This window comes from Didymosphaeria variabile (genome assembly GCF_027946475.1).
Source record: "Didymosphaeria variabile strain IMI 356815 chromosome Unknown scaffold_6, whole genome shotgun sequence".
Classification (NCBI taxonomy): domain Eukaryota; kingdom Fungi; phylum Ascomycota; class Dothideomycetes; order Pleosporales; family Didymosphaeriaceae; genus Didymosphaeria; species Didymosphaeria variabile.
Window position 1 is genome coordinate 1,883,645 of NW_026611625.1, and position 22,133 is coordinate 1,905,777.

A 22,133-nucleotide genomic window follows, 5' to 3' on the forward strand; every position below is an offset into this window, starting at 1 on the left:
TGGGGTTTTGAATTTGTAGGACAATGTAGCCGCCAAAACGAGAATTGAGGCGAGCTACCATCCGCCTCTTGTTGGTTGTACCGGTGCAACTCCATCGTGCGCGTTGTCATTATCAAGCGGCATATTGAGCGAAGAGGGATATAACGGGTAAGAAGAGGGGATGACGCGAGATGGTAAGACAAGGCGATGATCCAAACATGTGGAATGCGAGATGAGTTGAATCCGGCCAGGTTGAACCTAGAAAAATGCGGCCGTGGATGGCTTCGAACATGAACCTTAGATGCACCTGCCTGCCGTTAGGCTAGACCCGGCCTTGGCTGATTGAGAGGTCTTAGCATACAATTAACGAGCAGTAGAGAGTTCAATAGAGGATAGTATTGCACTTCAACTAGCAAATCAGCTAGATGTTATTGTGCATGGATCAAATGATCAATGACCTGACTGATTGTTCTCCGACTTGCTGGTAATTACCACGGCCCCGGCGCTGATGTCATATCTTCTACTTTAAGTAACATGAGTAAATGTCGTGCGCACGTACTAGGCAGGTGATTGGTAAGGTTTCGTTTCTGATGATATTGATGCAATCAACTGGCAGTGCACTGAAAAAAATCATCAGTTCACTGCACCAAGCAGTATTTGCTTGTGAATAATATAAACCTCCGCCGGTCCCAAAGTGAAACGCCATCAACGCCGAACCATATGCCAAAACAATTCTGTTTCTCTACGACCCATGTACGCAGGTGACTCGGACAAAAAGAAAAGCAAGCTCAAAAGTGCAAACGTAGCCTTGACGTTGTAGTCTGTACGCAAAATTGCATGCCAGAGTCGGGAAACCAGGCGTCGCAGGGTAACGCAACATAAGCGCTGTGTAGACAAGTACACTCAAGATTGCTACGTAATGGTATGTTCGGCCAGTAGGGCAATCGCATGGAACCAGACTGCCCGAGCTTTAGTACAGAACGCAGTACTAGACAAGATCCCATTCGTCATCGGAGGTCAAACCAGCAGTCTCTTGCTTGGGATGCTGGTTGGACTCCTGCCCAGGCTCTGGTTCGGTCACAGTCGGCAGAGGTGCGTCTACGAATAGGTCTGTACAAGTGTCGCTGAGTGTCGGGGAAGCGGTTGAGGCTGGGTTGGATTTCCCCTCAAGCTTGGGACGGTGAACAAGCGAGAAACCGTATTCGTCGGCCGAGCTCTCAGACTCGCTCTCGCTTTCGGATAAAGTTGCTCCTCCACCAGTTGTCTTGGGTCTGTGGACAAGCATGAAGCCGCCATGTGACGGTTTCCGCTTCTTCGTGGGACTGCTGTTCTCGATCTCGTTGGCTTCCAACGTAGGCTCCTCGCCTTCCTGCCATATCTCGTACTGGAAATCGCCGATGGCGCGCTTGAGCAGGGCGGACTGCGAGTGGGGCGTCGGGCGGCACACGGGTAGTTGCACGATGTCGTTCGCTCCTTCGTCCTCGAAATTCCTACTCATGCTGATCCTGCAGAGGCCTCGATGAAAGGTAGGGTTCTCAAAGGCGGTTTGGCGAAAATCTTGTCGATCACCAAGGACTTGGTAGGTGAAGACAGAGACACAGTAATTGAGTATTGTGTCTAGGAGAGACTGATGTTCCTGCGACTCCTGACCAGCAAAGTGCTGGTAGATGAACTTGATCGTGTCACATAGGTCAGAGGGGGGAGTAGCGTTGCAACAGGAAAACTCGGTCTCTCGTGTGAAGTTAACATAAGCTTGAACTTGGAACTCGGGGACGTCGAAATCCTCTGCGAGCTTGAAGGCTTCGACGTGCGGGAGAAGGGAGCCCAAGCACCCATCCGGGTCGAGAAGGTAGGTCCCAGTATACAGGAACCTAAGTAGCGATACGATAGCGGAGCGTGACGTAGCCTTGTACGGCGATGAGTCGGACAAGAATATCTGCATTGTATATACATGCGTACCTCTATGCTAGCCTGCTCGACGTCGCCGAACTCGCGGAACTCGAAGGCGTGGAACAAAAACGGACATTTGTCGAGAAGTGTGAACCTGTTGATGTTGTGGATTTGGGTAACGGAGCCATCAGGCAACAGCACCATGAGAGTCGAGGTCGCTGAGGCGTCGGCAGCAGCAGCTTGGCTCAGAAAGCTGAGGTCGTCCATGGCGCGACTGAGGGTAGACGACAAGAGGAATTCAAGGAAGAGTGATATACAGCAACGTCGAGGTGCGGAGGGACAGAAAGTAGGATCAGGCTCAGCCCGGGATGTTCGAGGCGGCCTCGCGGTGGAGCTGATTCGCCGGTTCTTCCTTTGCCAGGCTCCCACTCGCACTCATACAGCTGAGTGAAGGCGAAGAAGCTAACGACTCGTCTACCGGTGAAGTCGAGATGCTCAGGTCAATTGCTCGAAAACAGTTGGGCTGGACAGCGGGACACTGCACGGTGAATGCTGCTTGCGGGGAAGGCGGAGGGCGCTGCTGCTCTCGGTGCCACTGAGATACACGCATCGATTGGTCTACAGTGTCAAGCCTCTTCTGCCAGGCCAGCTTCGTGAGGCCTGGGCAGTGATTGGGGCTGTTCGTGGTGGGATGACGCAGAACCGCTGAGCTCCCATCCCTCGGCCTCGAGCCCCAGCCACATGCCACAGGAACTCCATGGTCCACCCGTCTGCGCACAGTCACGGGGAGTCGACGGAACCCTGCCCTGGAGCCCTGGAGCCCTGCCATACCACAGTCGACTGCAACATGGACAGACGGTCTTGGTACGAGTAGTGGTCTTGGTGCACCAGCCACCCTGTGGCACCAATGGCCGGCAGGGATCATCGATAACCATGTGCTCACCTCGACAACGGGAGCTCGACCTTGTCACTCCCCGACTGTTCTGCCTCCCCCCTTCACCGTTGCCTTTGTTCGCTCGCCGAGTCCAACTTGTTGCGGGGTGCCTGCCATGGGCCTGCTCTCCTTACTCCCCGATGAGTATGCGGCGGTGGAGACATGGCTGAAGCGGATATTTGTGAGCCTTCCATGTCCCGCACCGCCAAAGTCTTCTAACCTGGTGACAGGTCCTTTTGGGTGTCGCCATGATCGGACCATGGGCATTTCTGCTTGCCTACGATCTCCTCTTGTACATTGCTCGCTCCGTCACGTATGAGGTTCCATTCGTTGGCGGTCGCGCACGCGGCAAGGCCCGTCCTCGAGCCCCAAGCCTTACCGAGCGACCTAGCGGTCATCGCCGGAAGTTCAGTCTCGCTCGACGTCGCGAGCCTGAGCGTCCCAGCAGTAGTGCTTTCAAGTCGACTCCTACCGATACACGATGGCGAAACATACAAGAGGAGACGTACACTGATGCTTCAAAGGCTGCGTCAAGTGTGCATTAGTGGGGTCCTGCGAGTCGCCGCTGCATGTTATAGCTGCTGAAACCTTCGGACCTACTTGAATGGCGAAGCCGACAGGAACGGTAGCAGAGAGCCATTGGCACTTTCCAATGACTACTATTTGTTTGCGCAGGCGCATGTCCCAGACTGTTTGTTGTCGGACACGTTACGCTGTATCAGATGCCTCATGGTGCAACCTACATGTATTGGCAGAGCTCATACCTTACCATCTTCGTTGGGATGGTCTCAATGGTACCGCTGTTGCCAGACTGCTTGCAGAAGCATTCATCGCTCGAGTCACCGGGTGCATGTGCACCCACACCCCAAATCCAATACTAGATCATACGCCTTGATTCTGTCACGCCATACGGAACTGACGTCCCGCTGCCGAAGCGCTGTCCGACACTTCCCGTCAGTCGTTCGCGCCGGAATGGTCTGTCATCTATCTACGACTGCTTCGACATGGCCCTAGAAAGGATAGCCGCGCCTCTCACACATATCAATGTGCTCATTCGAGTATCATTCAATTCTGGCAAGACATCGATCAACATGTGTGGCTACAGCGTGGGAGTGTTACCGGGATCATGAAAATCCAATGTCTGATTAAGGGACACCCATGAGGTATGGCAATGATCTCGCGCCTGGTCTGAGCTTTTGTCGCCTTTCTTCAATTGTTTGCTTACATCGTCGTACGCCGCTTAACAGGTGCAACAGTTCATGAAGATGTCACTGTTCTGCGCTTTGACCTAACTATACCAGCCACTCATCTGACTGAATAGGTAACGCTGAGGTAGCGCGGGCGAGAGCAATGGCTGAGGGCCACGAACGTTACCAATCAGTGCCATTACATATGTGCGGACCGAATGCCAGCGTATTTCTGAGATCCTGCACTTCTTTCCTTTTCTGTCATCAACTTTGCAGTCTCTGCAACCCTGACACCACCAGTATCGGCCATAGTCTCGCTTCCCCCCAGGCAATCAACTACTACTTGTCATTGTCCAACCTCTGCGCACATGCCTTTCAACTATCCTGAAAGCTCCAGGCTACCCTATCGTCCCTGCCCTCCACATATGTCCAGCTTGCCTCGGCCTGCAATACCCATACCAATGGTCGAGCAACTGCATCGGACGATGCCTGGATCACCATTTGTCGACATGGACCCGCGTGTTCCACGCGTCGCAAGTGCACCCTTCGATGCGAGGCTAGGAATGGATGATTACCTCTCTGCATTCGGCTCCCCTATGGGCATTGGGGCATTGGGTTCTCGATATCAGAGAGACTCATTTCCTCCCGGGTTCGAACCTGAAGCGATGATGAGCGGCCACGAACAGTACATCGACGAGATGGTAAGAAGGTGAGAACTGGGCGTGACGAGTTTACTAAGTGAACTGAACACATTCCCAGAACCAATCTTATGGTACAGTTCGTTAATAGCCAGATCCGACCTGGCGCGCGATATTGCCAGCTGCAGCCCAAAATGTGTCACGATGCGAAGTTCCCTCAAGAGTTCAGAGTCCCTAAAACCGTCGATGAAGTGAGAGCTATGGACCGTAGGCGTACCCATGTGGGCTCGCACAACGAATGCTGACTCACGAGCAGCATCTTCTGTGGACAGAGTTCTACGAGCCTACAATCTACCTACTGACCTTCGCTCCTTCCGCACGATGACGCAAGATACAATGAATCCTAGAATAGCCCATCAGGCGAAGCTTTGCACGCTCCTTGATTTTCTTGGCGCGACCCAGGTATCGGAACGGCAAAGGAATAAGAGGAACCACGGTTTGCCGTACTGAGACAAAGTCAAGACAAACTTCGGACCCGCATGGGATGATCATGGTACCAGCGAGTCCATTGTACAGCACCTGGAACAAAGTGGAGGGGGTCAGAGTGCGGATGACTTCTTCAATCTTTTCACCACAGCGATAGAGCTCGTAATCATCGCAATCTTCCATCACAAGTATCATGTTACACGTCCATACGATCACATGCAGCCTTATTGATGAGCTGTGGTTCCCCAAAATTTTACTCTTCTAAGAGCGTACCGCATATGCACCAGTGTGTCATCCCTACCACTGAGCGGCGCTTCACCAAAGCGGGGAAGCATTCGCTGTCTGATATGCTCTATCGAAAACACGTACTCTTGTGAGCTTGTGCTATACACGCCCTAAAAGCGATATCGGTGACTCGCTCCACACACCCTAGGTTGTTACTATAACGCTGCACAGCTCCTCAAACGTTTCGTATATCACACACAGGCGCTACTCCCTTATTAACAGTCACCATGATACAGCTAGAGATGATCGTAGAGGCCTTTCTTGTAGGCTGTTTTGCTCCTCGACGTTTTAGTCTTTGCCATTCAACCATTGAGAAGAACTTCAACAGATACCTTGATAAATCAACACCCATTCCTTTGTCCAGTTGCCACAAAACTGACGTGTTCCGCAGCCTACGCCGCGACCCCTCACGTCTCACATCTCCCACAAAGCTACAGCCAGAGTACTCTGCAGATACATACGATACCTTCGAGCCCCTTCACATCCTCCATCTTGCAAAGGAGCAGCCGATCCAGTTGCGAACCCTCGAGCCAACACATCAGCTTACTGTGGGTGTGCATGCATGCATTTCTCAATTACTGGAACCCACTAATCAGCATTCAGCAGGAAAAAACACCACAATGTCCAAATTGATACCCATAGATAGCACTTACGAGTCGCGCATTTCGCTCCCCTCCAGTCAGATACACGACAATTTGAGAACTGCGACGTGCTAGCGCACATCCGACCATTGGACCTGCTGTACAAAAATCTATACCTGGATAATCTCCACGTACCTCCCACACCGCTTCCCTACCATATACAACCTCATGTCTAACGATCTGTTTGACAATATTACAGGCCTCACGCTCCCGCGCGACGTCACAGACACAGGACGAGCTCTGTTTCTCCACAGTCCTCATGTTGGCACCAACTTCCTCTTCCTCCTTCCCCTTCCCCTTCACATCGGTGATCCTAGGTACACAGCAGAAGTATATATACTAAAATCTTCGTAAGTTGTCTCCCCATACAGCTTTAACACGCGTTCTAAGCTCGGCCTCTCTCTCGCTGACATCCACATACCGCTCCCAAGCTACGCGGGCAAACTTCGAAAGTCGATAGATCATTTCTTCGCAAAGTTAACTGTGGGTCGCATTGTCAAGCGCCACAAATGGAGTACCACGACGCTCCCTAATTTGCACGACCCAAGTCGGAATCATCTTCATTCTGAGGATGAGCTGACCAAGGCCGCTCAAGACGAGGTGGATCTGATTCAAACGGTATTGTGATGTGAAAGACAGACGTTGCATAGGGTGCCAGGAACGAATGCGCAATCGCGTTTGTCACACGTATCCCATTTCGCAACTAGAAATTGAAGGCAGCGGACGCGAGCTGGCTTCGGCCATAGATGAATTAGGAAAGGGAAATGTGCCTGAGATGACGTTGTATAAGAGGCAGGTGCTGTGGGCCAAGAAAATTGCTATATTTTCCAGAAATCATGTTGATGAGTAGGTGGACGTTTATAGCCATAGAAGTAGACAAACATTGTTCGACGAAGTAGTGGTGTCAGATTAGCATGGCGGCTACCAGCCGCAGCTACATTGGGCTATCTTTCCGCGGGCTCACTCAATTCTAGGACCGCTAACTACACAACAAGTGCATCACAAGAAGCACATCTAGTCTACTTCGGACTATTCACACTTGAAGTTCTATTCCGCAGAATCCACATACGCATATAACGCTAGTAACCCAGGGTTCGTCATGGTCTTACATTGAACTTTTCAATAGGTAAGCCATACACCTGTAATGTGCATATAAATACATGGCTTTCACCGACAGTCTCTTGATATACCATGTCACTCTCGCGAAACTACAACACACGGCTGACAGATCACGATCCTCTTACTTAATCCTCAGCGGTACCTACCGACGCCATTCCCCGCGTAGTATCTCTATCGCAGGCACGGTGTCTACTATTGTAGGCTCAGGACTCAAGCGACGTTTTGGCCCCTACTTATAACACACTACGGTACAGTTGTGGCTAGGCAGATCCACCTTCTGCCCGTTAAGTCGGGCGTAAATTGCAGGATTCACTTCCCTGTATGTGAGGCTTTGGGTGGGTCGCCTCGCATGCAAGGCCGTTCACGGCTCGCAAATGCCTTACCATGCAGTAAGAAGCTTGTAACGTGTGACCCGGGTCGAGCTTAATATAACGGCGGAAGTAGTCTCCGTTGTGTTAGGATTGGTGAGGATTAGTAAGGATAGGTGAGCCTTGGTACGGATCATCGGATACTTGAGGTCTATGAACGCACTAAGAGGGTATGTAACAACCAGGATCGGGGTTGGACTTGATGCAGGACGAAGTGTACATTGATATAGCAATACAACAAGCTGAAATGCTGTACAGAGTGAAAACGCTCATTCAGAAGGAAACGGTGACCTCATGCATGTGCGCTATGCAACTCCAAGAAGTCTGTGATTGTAAGGATCCAATGGAATGTGTGCGGCTTCCACAGATCAAATGCGTCAGAACTTGACATACTTTTCTACTGGAACGCCGTTGCACATCATATAGTTGACCCCAATCTGGCGGTCAGCCATATTGACGTTGACGAAGACGTCTTGCACCCGCTTGTTCTCCTCGATTTGACTGCTGTCTCTGCATTTGCTCGTGAGCGGGAGCCAATTGTCAGCCCCCGGCTCCACAGCTGGGTCCATGCCCTCCTCTAATTTGATGCAATTAAGCGCAACCATGGCGGCTCCAAACGAATCCCAAACCCCTTCGCGTCGCCGGCAGTTCATCAAGATCGCCACGGCGCGGCGGCGAAGAACCGGATCGCGACAACGGCAAGCCGTTACAAAAAGGGGTACGATCGGCGAAAGCTCGAATGACGGAGAGAATGACGGAGGTTTCTGCTTTGATGTCGAAGGTAGAGCGAACTCGGACGGGCTTCCCGTGGGAAGTGAGGTTGGCGAGGGTGAGGAAAAGAAGGTCGTGTTTGTAGGACCTGTAGGTGATGGCACGGATGGTATGGCAGGGTTTGGAGCAATGTTTCGGTGTTTCGATGATGGCGGCTGTGGTGTCTGGGTTCGTGACGGAGGTGTTGAGGCTTCCGGTGAAAGTGGCGGTACACTCGCTGCGAGGATAGGTAACGTTTCTGCCAAATCCACGATTGTCTTAAACGAGCCCTTGAACATGTCCCAAGCCATTTCTGTCCTCAGACCGGTGCCTGCAGCCATGATTATGCGCGTCATCATGAAAGACATCTTCAATAGTGTATTGCCAGCGTAGACTTTCGGATCGCCCTGCTCGTGTGAAGGTAGGTTATTTTGGTACAGGTCAAATGCTCGCTCCCAAGGATCAAACAAGGTGACTACCTGTGTGTATAGACGGAGCCAGATGGGGTTGTCTGTTGCGTTCAGATTGATGTTGGCAATCCCAGATACCCACATCATGCACCTCATTAACCCTACAAGATCACTTCTTGCGTCTGAATTTCTCGTGTACATGTCCGGTATTTGCGGACAATCAGGGGGATTATCGAAACCATAGTCGTAAGGCGAAGTATTATCGGAGAAGGTCATGGCCTGCAGATCGAAGCGGTATAGCACATTACCGATCGACTCCTGCGAAGCAGTTCGTATTTCTGGAGCAACGCCACGCTTGTGCTGGTTGAGTATAAGTAGCCCATTCCGCAAATGCATGTTGGCGGCCCTGTAATTGCCTGCTAAATTCTCGTAGCAGGTAAAGATTATACATGCTATCAGCACTTTCTCAACGTCGACCCTGCCTTGGCTGTGTGCCCTGAGTAGCTCGTTGGAGTGCTTCACCGCTTGCATGTACTGCACGAAAGCGAAGTCATTAGATTTACTGGTGAAAATTGGCGATGTGCTTTCGAAACGTTCGTGCATAGTGCTCAAGGCGAGAATGCCATGTTTTATAGCCGGTTCAACATGGCTCAGTTGCATGATCTTTTGGCTCCACAGATCAGAATCGAAGAACTCAGTCCATTTGGGGAGCGTGTTGGTTTGAAAATAGAGAAAGGAACGATTCTCCATGGCATCCGGTGAAAGACTTCGCGTAGGAAGCTTGGGTATACTGGGAGACGTAGGCTTCTGGGGAACGACTAGAAAAGACGAATTTCGGAACGAAGCAGCAGCTGAAGGCGAATCATGCCGTGCTGTTTGAACGTGTTTGTACCCCTCGCACTTGCGACCGGTCTTTGTGCAGCGCAGGCACTCTGGCTTCGTTTCATCGCACTTGACACGACGAGCTCTAAAGACGGGTCATTGTTCCATTGCATGAAAGGTATAAGGAGTTCCCTACCTGCAAGTCTCGCAGCCAGTCTTTACACGTAACTTGTGCTGACGTTCGAGCTGACGTAGCTGGTGTTCGTCCATTATCAACAGAGCAGGTGCCACAAGCGCTACGGTTGGGGTAAATGGTGCATCGTGTGGCTCATGAAGTGCTAAATAACTCAACGAGTCCAAATACGGTGCGCTCGGCGACTTCAGGCGGAGGGATCGAGGGGAACGTTGTGTGGCCCATGCTTACAGTAGCCCCGCCTAGGTTCTGCCTCGCATGAGTGGCATAACCGTATCTGACCTCGTTTTGAAACCCCGGGCCGAATCATGGCCTCTGCACAAGAAAGATGAGATAAGCCAGCTGCATCCTTCGTGTCTTTCTTTCCGCTCACGATCGCGCCGGGCCCCTGGACCTGTATTTCAGCCTTCCCCTGGACACGGTGTCGGCGCTTGTGTAATGCCCACGACCGGTAGATGCGACCGTCGTAGCCGTTCCGTGTGTATGCATGCGCCTGCCAGCGGCGGGAATAACGACACTCTTCATTCCAAGACTAATGCGACTCATGGTGCATACCCACAAGAAGTGTTTGGCGAATCACCAAGCCGAAAGATGCGAAGGAGCCTGCGACAGAACGTCGATGCTTCCGTAGCCCCGACACGAGCAGGAGAAGCTTTTCCATTGGGTAGCAAAGACGTGATTGTTGCGGTGGGTTCGAAAGTAGGGAAGCCCTGGCCCAAGGTTTGGTTTGGAAGGCGTCGAGGACATACAAACCCGTAATTGCTGATATGCTTCCGAGATTGGTCCGCCCTCTCGAGCGGCATTCCGCAGCAGGCTACGTGACGGGAGTGTGATGACTCAGTCAGAATAAAGTCCTCACCTCATCACAAGGATACGGCGGGCACAATGCTCTTCGATGTCGTTCTTCAAAGGCACTGTGGGCAAACATTTCCTTTGTGGAAGACGCGGCATTCGTTAGTGTGCTGCAATGTAACATGATGCATCGCTCCGCTGGCATTGCGCGTGACCGCTCATACACTCGGCGAGAAGAAGACACAGGACTTGCGATGCAAGTTGGAAGAACAGCCGTGCCCGGCCATTTCATTGATATCAATCCCCATGGTTTATACGTTCTCCTTTATGGTCCTGGGCGCTGATCCAAAGTAATTGCCCTTCTGACTTCGCCGACGCCTTCATTTTCAGAAATTATATACGCTTTCGAATGCCCTTCCCCGACCAAAGAAAGACACATACACAGATATTCAAGCACTATGCGTACGTGCCACGCACACGGGACCTAAGCAAGAACGCCATGGGAGCTCAGTGACCCAATATGCGAATGAGCTCCGTATGCAAGAAAAAGAGAAGAGCACGTGGAACAGGATATGGTTCCGGTCCGGCTGTAAAAAAAAAAAAAAAGAAACGTTATGTCAACGTTGCATGTACCATGCCGATGCTTGTACAAATGCCGATGCAGGAAAAGAGGCGCTAAACAGCAATAACAATCGAGCAATGCAGATGAAGAGATGGAAAGTGAATCGCTCATCCAGGGCGTCTGAACGCTTCTACAGCGAGTGTGGGTGTTTCGACTTGCTTGTTCGAAGGAACTCCTTCGTTCTTCCGACGATCGAAAAAATTCTGGCATTCATGCGAAACAAATGTCCATTCAGCCAGGGCACGCCCAGCGTACCGACTGGATGTTGCCGCTGGGCCAGAAGGCTGAGAGCTCAAGACCGCATTGATGTTTATGCCTTTCTCCTGAAGGAGCACCTGCGCAGGCAATGGCAGGCGCGGTGGACTGAGGCGCATATTCTGGTAAGTACCGAATCGTTTGTCTACCCACTCCAAGGAGAAACGGAAGCTGTAGCTACGATGGGTGGGTAGTGGAGGCGAAGATGTGGTATTCGTTGCTTCAGTAACCTCAGGCGTAGCATCGGACGCGCCGTTAGGCTCCACGGTGCCATTCGATTTCGTGTTCTCTTTCTCCTTCTTAGGTGCGTCGCTGCCCTTTGACTTCGCCGTTTGTTTCGGCGCAGCACCTATGAAGCTACGGAGGATGTTCCATCGCCCTTTTGGAGCGGCTTCGTCCGGGAAATCCTGAGAGTCGACGGAAGCGGACGATAGAGGACGATCAGGTGCGGGTTTCGAAGAAGCTGAAGCTCGCCTTGCTGCTGGCGACTGCACCACACCGTCGAAAGAGAGGAATGGTTGAGCGTTGGTTACAATAGGATTATCATTACGTATGATGAGGAAGCGTCGGCCAGGCGCGGGATTGCAAGCTTGGGTTGAAGGTGGAAGAGCTCGCCTGCTCTCTGCTTGCTCGCGAAGCCACAGGTAATGGGACCACACTGCGCGTAGTCGGTCGCTCAAAGCTTTCATGATATTTCTGTTCGAATGATTAGCAGAGCACATGTAACATTGTCAGAAATACGCACAGCTCCGTCGTGCCCGCTCCCTCATCGAAGCGCGCGACCCTCCAGCACAATATTCGCATATAGTAGGAACGAACCATTGGGCACCAATGGTTGAATCTGCTCTCAAAAAAATCAGGTTCGAGTAGGAAATCGAGGCAAAGGCTTTCCTTGCGACGTTCGTCCAAGACTAGCACTGACCAAGTGCTATACAAGAAAGAAAAGAGCTTGATCTCGGTTGCCGTGTTATGACTTGACGCCATTAATTTGCAGACCGACATCCAGAATGGCCAATCCAGAACAGAGTGACGTTCATCCATCATCTGATCATAGCGAGCCAAAATTACAAAAGCCTCTTCCAGAAAGTCACAGAGTGTATAGCAAGCGTTGTTGTCATAGACCGAGACTTTTCGAGCGGCTGCTTTCAGTAGGCAATTGAAACTCTGCGCGAAGATCTGCCTAGCGGAAGCAATATGAGAATTTCTTTCAGAAAGGAAATCACGCAGCAACATGATAAGACGATTCTCGGCCATTTGTCGAGTGGCGTTCGCTGGAGGGATGGGCACAGTCGAGGCAGAAGCATCCGGATCACCTAGGACATCGTCGAAGGTGATGGGAGATGAGTTGTTCGTCGTTTCCTCGGGCTGGTGCTGAGTAGTATGACGGTTGATTGTTGCATCCAGGTTCACCAGGATCTGGCTATGAACCATGATCATACCCGGAGCGCACAGGCGCTGTATGCTTGTCGATGTATTTGGGAGGAACTCAGAGATGAGTATGTGGTAATGCTTGACGAAGACGTAAAACAAATCACTCTCTGCGCCTGACCAACGTTTTACCCAAGCACCGTACCAATCTAAATTGGCAACACCGAGAGGCATAGCTGACGAACGACGTAGGGACCGAGCCAGAGTGGTCAAAGTCTTGAACTTCAACGAATGGAGCGTCGGTGGGAAGGCGGAAATAATGTGCTCCGAGATGTCGTCAAGTCTGTCAAGCCGTGTGATACCTGACTCTTCCAAAACCCGCTTCATCGTTTCATGTGAAGGGGTCCACAGACGCACCATTATGTCCGCGATTCCAGGACAGAAGCAGAAGGCATATGCGCACGTCTTTCCGCAAAAGGTCACCAAGCTGGCAGCTGCGTTTCGAAGTGCCATCTTATCAATCACAAAAGCCATTTGCGAAAGTAGGTTTTGTGTGAAGATGTTGCGAACATTGTGATAGACCGATTCAGTGAGAAAGTCAGAGGATGAAGATGAAGCGGATCCTGCGGACTTTGTAGTAGTGGTAGACGCTGTTTCAATTCGGTCGGCAAGGGCACAGAATGGCGACGGCGACAGTCTCCATTCTGATCTCTCCATTATGCCAGCGATGCCCTCCAAGATTGCAGGCCGATCGGTCCCAGATATGGACTGATTGTTGCGCCCTGAGAGAAGCTCCAAAAGCGCTGTCCACCATCCATTCAAGATATTGGCGCGTCGATCCAGATCTTCTGGGCGAAGTTTGTTGTTCGAAGTATGCGTGGCGTAGGTGCGGAGGAACGGCAGCAGCGCAGTGCGCACGACATTGGCCTTGAAGGCAATGGATTTGTGCTGGAACTTGCGGAGGTCCGCCTCGAGCGTCCGGAACACCGTCCAGAGCTCGTCCTTCTTGCGTGGCTCCGTCTTGGGACCTTTAAGCTTGTCTGGAGCAATGCTCTGCGGTAAAGGAGGAATGTGGGTCGGACTGGTTGGGGATCGTACATAGGAAGGTAGCTTGTCTGTAGAGAAGGATTTCGGAAGCGGAGGAACAGGCGGTAGAAAGGATTCTGTAGATGAGGCAGTGAAGAAGCCGCTGAGCCGCTTGTTCTTCTTGGTGAGAACACGATTCTTGTACATCGTAGGGCTATCGCTCGCCTCTCGGGTTAATTTGGACTCCTCAGGAATGCTGGCGTTGACTGCTAGCCCTTTCCGCTTATTGGCCTCAACACTCGACGAACTTTTGCGCGACTCACTCTCTTTCTTGGGACTGCCAGACTCCTTAGTAGGAGATGAAGACCTCGATCCGACAAAGCTCTTCCGCCGCAACCGCGTTAGTGATCGGACTGGCGATAGTCCACTCGAACTCTCCGATCGCTTCAGGCTGTCGCTGCGGGTGCGCTCGGTTTTGCGCTCTCGTGAGGGCTCACGACTCTTGCTTGAGAAAGGCAGGAATATCGACGACCGGCGCGAATTGCTGGGCCTCAGCTGCGGCATCTCGGGCATCCGCTCCTGCGGCCCCTCCTCGTCAGGGCTCGAGCCATCCGACGATGTGTACGATTCATCTGGGCTGATGCCAGGCCTCAATTCTTCTTCCGAGATTGTCCCCTTCAGTTCCAACAGCTGCGGGTCATCCAGGTCCTTCACGCGTGGGAAGTAGGTGTAGCTGGCAGCTTTCGGCAGCTGCGGCTTCTCCGGCTGGCGTTCGGCCGGAGGGGGGAGGGCTTCTGAAACAGCCCGGTTACGGCCTCGGAGTGCGTTGGAGAGCAGATCGTGGCCGCGCTGGACTGAGGCAACAGCGTGCATGGTGGGTGGATTGGGAGAATCTTCGACTCGCTTCCCCACGAGCTTGCTCGTGGTGTTGACAGGGAGCTCTCTAAGGGCTCATGTTTCGCAACGAATGACTCTTGATCTCGGTGGTGGGCCACAGGTGGGCTCAGGATGCTGAGTTTGGTCGTTCGCAGCCTCTGTGCGGTACGAAGGGCTGGGACGGAGACGTCAGCGGGGCGTCCAGGCAGACTGAGGCTCCGGAGCGGAAATGGGCGGGTGGTGCAGCGGATCGAGAGGAAGGAGACGAGCTGAGGCAACGAGCGTGGTGGACAGTGAGGTAGCGACCGACAGGAGCTGTGGATTGAGACACCGACTGCGAGCACTAAAAGCTGCGGAGGCTTTGCGATGGAGCGTTGATGCTGATTTCGGTAAATTAGACCATGCAAAGGCAGCGCCGCGAGCTAGCAAGGATGGCGAGCAGGTTTGATCTCGGATGGCTTCGCCTCGCGGCGATCAAGATTCAGGTTGCGCTCCTGCCGGCTGCCGCAAATCTGCATGCCGTTCGGGGCTTTTCTGTTATCGCGTGTCCAGATGCAATCATGCGCAGCTTTCCGGCCTGCTGCCTGCAGTCTGTATTCGCACAAGAGCGCAGCGCGTGACATCAGTATCGCCCGCTTCCAATAAAGAGAACGTGGGTCGTGCGATATGCTCTTCGCGTTTAGCGGACTTAAACCTGGATGGTGAGTGCGCCCGGCGCCGGCCTTTTCACCCAGTTAATTTCGAACGTGTTTGAGACCCAGCAATAGTGGTGCCAGTATAATCTTTCTGACGTGCGAGCAGAACGGGCCTGTCAACTCCACAGCGCGTCGGCCGCAGTCCCGCCACACTTCGTTGCCGTGCCCATTGGCTCTGTAGCGCCGCCTGCGAGGGCTACACCAGACGCCCCTCCTCCGTCTACCATGTGGGTAGAACAGTCAGTGCATCACAGCCTCAGCCTCCTCGTACAACAGCGGCCACTTGGGCTCGGCGTGGGTCTCGCCGCTTCTTGTAGCACAACCTCATGGGGCCATGGAGTGATGCTGCAACCGACACAATAGTGCCCGTGACTACTCATCATCCCAGGGCAGCGGATAGCAGGCGCAAGATGGCCGCATGATGTGGGTGGTGGCCAACATTTGACGAGTACATCGACGGGGCATGACTACCTGCAGTGTAACATGCTGGAACTTCGCAAGTACCATTGTTGCCACCAGTACATAGTCTTGCATATACTCCGATCAGACATTCATTGGCCGCATCCATGAGCTCACAATTGTTTCTATTCTTAGCTGCAGTGGCAAACCATCACGCCTCCAGAGCGGACTACCATGTAACGAGTAGTCCATGTGAGCTCACCACAGTATGCGCGCGAACCGTAAACGTGGGCCTCATGGAAGCAAGTACAATCCTCGAGCATGGAGGGTCAAGTGGAAACATTGGGGAGTGGATGATCAAAATCACGTGATAGAAGGCGGGCCCCGGGGAGGCGGAATCAGGACGTGGAATGGTACGTCGACGCTTTCTGGATGCAGCTATGTTGCCCGATAATGACACACCCAATTATTTTGTACACCTTGTATCCTACTTGACAGTACTCTAATGAGCAGCAGGCGCCTCCTCTGCCTCCTCCTCGAACCAGTCCTCCTCAACGGGTGCCGCACCAGATTCCGACGAAGTCGAGCCCTCGAGCTCCACCTGCTGCGTCTCGTACGCCTTCAAGTCGCTTGCGAGGTCGCTCTCTTCGGGAGAGGGTGGGGCCTTGGGGAGGGTGAACTTCTGGACGTGGCCTTCGGCGTCGGATGCCTTGACTTGAGGAGCCTTGTAGCTCTTAAGCTCGCGGAGATACAGATCCTGGACAAGATCGGCTAAGAAACGCCAATTGCATTAGTACAGTCCATTCGCATACTGCTGAAGATGAGGTACCTTGTCGTACGGCCGTCGGGGCGATGAAGGTGCGGCGAGCGATCAAGGCAGGTTGCTGGCGGGCGACGCGGGCGACCGTCTGGCGCTGCATTGGGTCAGTAGAGATAATCAATTGGAAAGCTAGTCGCACGCACCGAAGCCCTGATGGATTGCGCAAGCATGATGGCGGATGTGGGGGGTGTTAAGTGATAGCTTCAGTGAGATGAGGTTTTGCTTAACTGCAGTCTCAGGGAACAAAGCCGCTCGTCCCGATACGGCAAGCGCAACCTCCGCTCACGTGCCTCTTAGTCAGCCTCGACCGCGCCTGTCTCATAATCCCTCTCTTACAACTCCCTCCCGTCACAAACCATCCACGCTGCCGCCACCTCCCCCCCAATCGCCGAACGTCTGCAGCAGCCGCTCGCTCGTACAGGAAGGTCGTGCCGAAACTGGGTACTCTGTGCTCCTTCAGATAGACAATACAAAGGCCGACTCTACTATCATACGAACATGTCGCTCGCTCCTGCATTCGCCCCGAACGGTCGCCAGCTATCGCCTGGCGAGGTGTGGGAAGAGACAGCGCCGGCTGCGAAGCAAGAGGAGTGGCGCGAGGATCTGAATGTCCTCCTCATCTGCCCCGACTGTCGTGAGGTCCCGCCGAACCTTGTCGAGAACTTCTCCCGCGGTGATACGGTGTGTGGCGACTGCGGCCGGGTGTTATCAGAGAGGAACCTGGACTTCCGCTCCGAGTGGCGTACTTTCTCCAACGATGACCAGGGCAACGATGATCCGTCGCGCATCGGAGACGCGGCCAACCCCCTGCTTCATGGGTCTCAGCTGCATACCGAGATCGCATTCGGCGATGCAAGCAATCGTCATCGTGAACTTTCCCGCACCCAGAATAAGTCCAACGCGGACAAGACCAACAAGTCCCTGTCGGCCGCATATGCCTCGATCAGCCAGCTCTGCGAGCAGCACTCCATGAACAAGGTGATCGCAGAGTCGGCGAAGCTGCTTTATAAGATGACAGACGATGGGAAGCTGTTCAAGGGCAAGTCGCAGGAGGCCGTCATAGCAGGTTGCATCTTCATTGCATGTCGTCAGCACGGCTACGGCCGCTCGTTCCGTGAAATCTACAAGCTCACCCGGGTCTCCAAGAAGGAGATTGGTCGGACGTTCAAAGTACTTGAGGCCTACATCAACAAGAAGAAAAAGGAGCAAGATGGCCCCAAGGCAGCTGGCAGTGGTGCCGTGATCAACGCTGGCAACTTCAACCTCACCAAAGCCACGACGGCCTCCGAGCTTATTGGCCGCGCCTGCTCACGCCTCAACATTGGAAAATTGGAGATGATAGCGAAGGACTGCGCTGTCAAAGTCAATACTCTAGGTGTGGCTGCTGGACGCTCTCCCCTGTCAATCACAGGTGCTGTCCTCTTCCTTGTGTCGCACTTGATGGGCAGCCCGAAGAGTCCCAAAGAAATCGGTGCGGTTGTGGACGTCTCTGACGGCACTATCCGCACCGCCTACAAGCTTATGTACGCGCGCCTGGACGACATCGTGGAGCCAGCCTGGATTGAGAAGGGAGGAGACAAGTCCCGGGTGCCTGTCGCTTAGGTGGTTGACGGGCTGGTATGGTTGAAGCGATACAGGGGATGAAGAAGTTTCCACGGCTTAGATTGCTCTCGATCGTTTCCACTGATTTCTGATCCTTTTATTGCATGGGCGATGGCGTTGACACGGGGACTGCTTCAATGAGGGTCATGATTACGGCTTTCAACTTTGCTTCCTTTCTAAATTGCTCTCCTCGATACCCCCCGCACAATATGCGGTACATTTCAGATGCCCGGTTTGTAATATAAACTCATGTCACACAGGCAGACGAAAAAAAAACAACACAGAAAAAGAGTATGGTGCTTATTTCGACGATCTGTTCGTACTCGTTGCAGTGACGCTCATGGCTTGAAATGTGAGAGGATAACGGAGCAGCATGACTTGCTCACAAGCAGACAATCGTCCAAATGCACTTGGTTCGTTCACGAAGGACATGTTGCAACCTTACAGTCATGGTTGTTGGGTTCAAGTGGGTTTGTTGAGAGACATGAGGGTTGTGATCTCCGGCTTGTTGAGAGACGAGGGTTGTGCCTCCCGGCCTGTGGAGAAGCTTGTCTGTAGCTGCCCACTGCATCATATCGTTGAAAGGCAGTTGCCATGTTTCCGTCCGCAGACACAATGACATTGTCCGACTTAGCTGACCAAGCCATATTTGCGGGTCAGCCTAAGCACTTCATCCTGACGGTACAACAGCTGTTAATTTACAATTGGTGTTGCGCGTTCAGCCAGCTGCCGCAACGCTGTGGTGCGCAGATTATCGATCGTCCATTGCGTTCCACGGTGGATGAGGGCTTGCAGACATCGCAGGAGGTGTCTTTTCATGATCGATCAACACTTGGGAGCTTCCATTATCGCTCCAGTGAAGCTAATGTCATTTATCTACAATAAAAAAAACCCGGTTCGTCCTTCGATATCTTCTTCAGCAGCATGTATCACTTCTAATACCGCAGTGATGTCAAGCCTGTAACTCAAGGTTTCGGGGTGCCCGTTCCTGGAATGTTGCCACACTTCAGTCGCGGGAGAGCAGATCCATGGGACAATTTCCTGACATCTGGCTATCTAATAAGCGTTACCGTGGCACGGCGAGAACCGATCCATCTGGCAACCAGAAAGATACTGTAGGCAGTCATGCCCCGAGAGAAGTGCTCCTTCCCCGTCCCACCTTTGTTCTCGCATTCCCTGATTCCCTTCCCCCGCTTCTCATCTATCAGCTATCACCGCCTGACACGACAATCCCACATCAGCATGGCCCTCTGAGACGAGCAAACATAACCAGCCCCACAGAGCAACTAAAGTTGCAACTAAGCCTACCTTCATCAACGTTGCCGTTAAGTACATCGCTCGGCGTATCACTATCACCATGTCTCGCTTCTCGTTCTTCCTCGGGGTTCTCCTCTTTTTACTTCCAGCTCAACACGTATTCGCCGCGAACACTATCATCTGGAAGAACCGTTGCGACTACGATCTTTACTTCTGGGTCATCCCTCCTCTCACACCGGAGCGCGATGATGCCTTCACAGTTGTGCCTGCCCGAGGCGAACACGTCCACACCATGGTATGGCACAAGGATGGCGGTATCAGCCTCAAGTACCGAGACGTACCCTACTACACTAGGGCGCCCGCGGGCATTCTACAAGCGGAATATACCCTGGATCGAAACCAGGGAAAGACCTTTTACGATTCCAGTATCATCAACTGTGGAAGGGGTGTTGGTCCCCAGGACCCTTCTTACTGCCCGTTCGCACATGGTGGTGTAAACATGTACATCGTAGGGGACAGAGGGTTTGGCTTCCACTGTGAGGACGCATACTGCAGGCTAGGGGGTAATTGTGACAAGAAGACGTACTTGATTCCGGGAGGTTACAAGGGCGAGCCAAGCTTCTCGTGTCCTCTTGGGGTGGACATCGTGTTCGAGACTTGTACTGAGGCTTCTGTGGAGAGAACGTGGCAGGATGGGAAACCTGGTCCTGCACCTGCACTATGGCAACCGCGACCGCCTCCGCCTTCGCGTCCATCTGCTGCTCCGTGGCCACAACAGCATACTTTGAAGGCTACAACGACAAGAGATGCCGCCACCGTCACGAACAATGTCTCCGTTACCGGTGCCCCCCAGCCAATGTGGCCCAACCGGCCGGAGACGTATCCGGTCCCGGACGGATTCCCCGATAAAACAATCTGTTTCGATGCAGACTGCTGGTGCTACGGTTTCTGGGGCAACGAGCAACCTGGACGAGCCGACTGTGGAGACCTCGATGGCGTCCTCCAGTGTTACTTCTTCCAGGACTGTGAACAGCGGTACCGAACCGGAAGAAAAAGATACGAGCGGGACTGAACCTTGATGAATGTGTTTAGCATACACAGTGATGCCTAGGAGATCTGAAGTATGCTCTTAGTAGACTTGCGCCGCCAGAACATACAGCTGACCAGCACTTAGGAACGCAAGATTGGTACAAGCATGTTGACCTGGTTGAACGCTAGGATGCATTACTTCCTTTATGACAAGCCATTACCGCGGATATCCCGTAGCCTGGACCTTTGAGCGGATGATCTCGAACTGATGCTCTGCGCCTGGATGGACATGGACTATTTCGTTTGACTCCGTTCCTCACGGTCGATGGGTGACGTCCCCTGCGGCGCTACATCAAAAGTTAGAGACGGGTGTTGCCCCAGTATAGGCAATGCGAAGGCCGATAGTACTCAGACTTCTGACCCAATACTGTAGGTTGGGGGGAAAGGCAAAAAAAGGCATCCTTCTCCTGTAATTGCGCAATGCGAACCCTACCATGCAATCTGCGGCGTGCGTGTGCAATAAAAGAAGTCCATCGAGGTTGACCGATGCCGTCCGCGGAAGTGTGTGGCTTTCTTCATTGCATGGCCCCGATTGGGTGCAGAGCTTCAACTAGCCGGTTGCCATGCTCCAGGGTCCGCGCCTGGGCACGCGTTGCGGCGCACCTCGTCCGCAGCGAGGAAAGGAAGCAAGACCGTTTGCGCACTCGGACCGTTGCTTTGCGGCGTCGACGCTCTTTTCTACCACTCGTTGGCTGCGCGAACACGCGTCACACCAGGTGCAGCAATTGTGTCTCCGCCGTCGAAGATCATCTGGCGCCCTGCTTCGTCCGGACATCGCAGCGCACGACTCACTCCTGAGAGCTTCTCGGCCCTACAGCTGTGCAAGGTCCCGTCCCACGTTCTCTCCCGCTCCCGCTGCAAGCCATCACGCTTTCTCAAATCTTCAGCTCCCGCCAATTGATCGTCACCGTCTCTACCATCCACCATGGCCGGGAAGAAATACCAGCCCCTCACCCTCACGCCCATCGACTTCTCGCTCACCGAGGGCACCTCGATTCCTGCACCAGCCGACACCCCCCCGGATACTCCGCGCCCACCCACGCCTGGAAAGGGCCCCCTTTCGTCGCATCCCACCCCGAAGTCTGCCGTCTTCCCTCACCACGAAGCGACTCCGCCCACCAAGGAGTCCTCCGAATCGACAACAGAGCCGGACCTCCACCAGACTGCGACCAATGATGCCTCGAGCACCATGTCGCCTTCGAGCCCGTCGAACAGGCGCCCTTCTTCGGTTCGCAAGTTCCTAGGGCTGCGCCCGCTCTCGTCACACGACAGCCTGAAGGCGGAGAGACCGGGCTCGCCGGCTACAATTGGCAGCCAGCCAAGCCTGTCAAGGAAGAAGAGCGGTAGTTGGTTCGGCAAGAGCAAGAGGCAGAGCTCCTTCATCATCGGATCCCTACCAGAAGGTAAAGAGAGCAGCTCAAACTACCAAGCGAACGGCACCAAGTCGCCACCAGCGAAGAAGGGCCCGCCACCCCCAGCGTTACCAGAGCTCAAAACCTTTGGCGTCAGTTCAGATTTGGGAGCAGACGACATGTTCAAGGGCATAAACTAAGACCAATGGGGGGAATATGAAAGGATGGGTACACGTTTATGATGGATTCTGACGGACCGAGTTTAATGACGCTTGTCG

At 53.2% G+C, this 22,133-nt stretch overlaps 7 protein-coding genes across 7 annotated transcripts; 4 read left to right on the forward strand and 3 right to left on the reverse strand.

Moving 5' to 3' along the window:
• Positions 1–967: 967 nt before the first annotated feature.
• On the reverse strand, positions 968–2,136 carry N0V89_008535 (uncharacterized protein; the record flags this gene model as incomplete). The annotated part of the gene is made up of 2 exons (XM_056217289.1): positions 968–1,915; positions 1,939–2,136. The coding sequence occupies 2 exons, from the start codon at positions 2,134–2,136 to the stop codon at positions 968–970; spliced, it is 1,146 nt and encodes a 381-aa protein (XP_056068845.1).
• A 5,994-nt stretch (positions 2,137–8,130) lies between these two features.
• Positions 8,131–8,670, forward strand: N0V89_008536 (uncharacterized protein; the record flags this gene model as incomplete). The annotated part of the gene is made up of 1 exon (XM_056217290.1): positions 8,131–8,670. One exon carries the CDS (start codon positions 8,131–8,133, stop codon positions 8,668–8,670), a length of 540 nt encoding a protein of 179 aa, XP_056068846.1.
• Positions 8,671–11,223: 2,553 nt separating this feature from the next.
• Positions 11,224–14,638, reverse strand: N0V89_008537 (uncharacterized protein; the record flags this gene model as incomplete). Its single annotated transcript, XM_056217291.1, has 2 exons — positions 11,224–11,859; positions 12,440–14,638. 2 exons carry the CDS (start codon positions 14,636–14,638, stop codon positions 11,224–11,226), a joined length of 2,835 nt encoding a protein of 944 aa, XP_056068847.1.
• A 1,599-nt stretch (positions 14,639–16,237) lies between these two features.
• Positions 16,238–16,725, reverse strand: ATP14 (ATP synthase F0 subcomplex subunit H atp14; the record flags this gene model as incomplete). The annotated part of the gene is made up of 3 exons (XM_056217292.1): positions 16,238–16,506; positions 16,565–16,649; positions 16,699–16,725. 3 exons carry the CDS (start codon positions 16,723–16,725, stop codon positions 16,238–16,240), a joined length of 381 nt encoding a protein of 126 aa, XP_056068848.1.
• A 328-nt stretch (positions 16,726–17,053) lies between these two features.
• SUA7 (transcription initiation factor IIB) lies at positions 17,054–18,157 on the forward strand (the record flags this gene model as incomplete). The annotated part of the gene is made up of 1 exon (XM_056217293.1): positions 17,054–18,157. One exon carries the CDS (start codon positions 17,054–17,056, stop codon positions 18,155–18,157), a length of 1,104 nt encoding a protein of 367 aa, XP_056068849.1.
• Positions 18,158–19,514: 1,357 nt separating this feature from the next.
• N0V89_008540 (uncharacterized protein) lies at positions 19,515–20,486 on the forward strand (the record flags this gene model as incomplete). The annotated part of the gene is made up of 1 exon (XM_056217294.1): positions 19,515–20,486. One exon carries the CDS (start codon positions 19,515–19,517, stop codon positions 20,484–20,486), a length of 972 nt encoding a protein of 323 aa, XP_056068850.1.
• A 942-nt stretch (positions 20,487–21,428) lies between these two features.
• On the forward strand, positions 21,429–22,055 carry N0V89_008541 (uncharacterized protein; the record flags this gene model as incomplete). The annotated part of the gene is made up of 1 exon (XM_056217295.1): positions 21,429–22,055. The coding sequence occupies one exon, from the start codon at positions 21,429–21,431 to the stop codon at positions 22,053–22,055; it is 627 nt and encodes a 208-aa protein (XP_056068851.1).
• Positions 22,056–22,133: the final 78 nt, after the last annotated feature.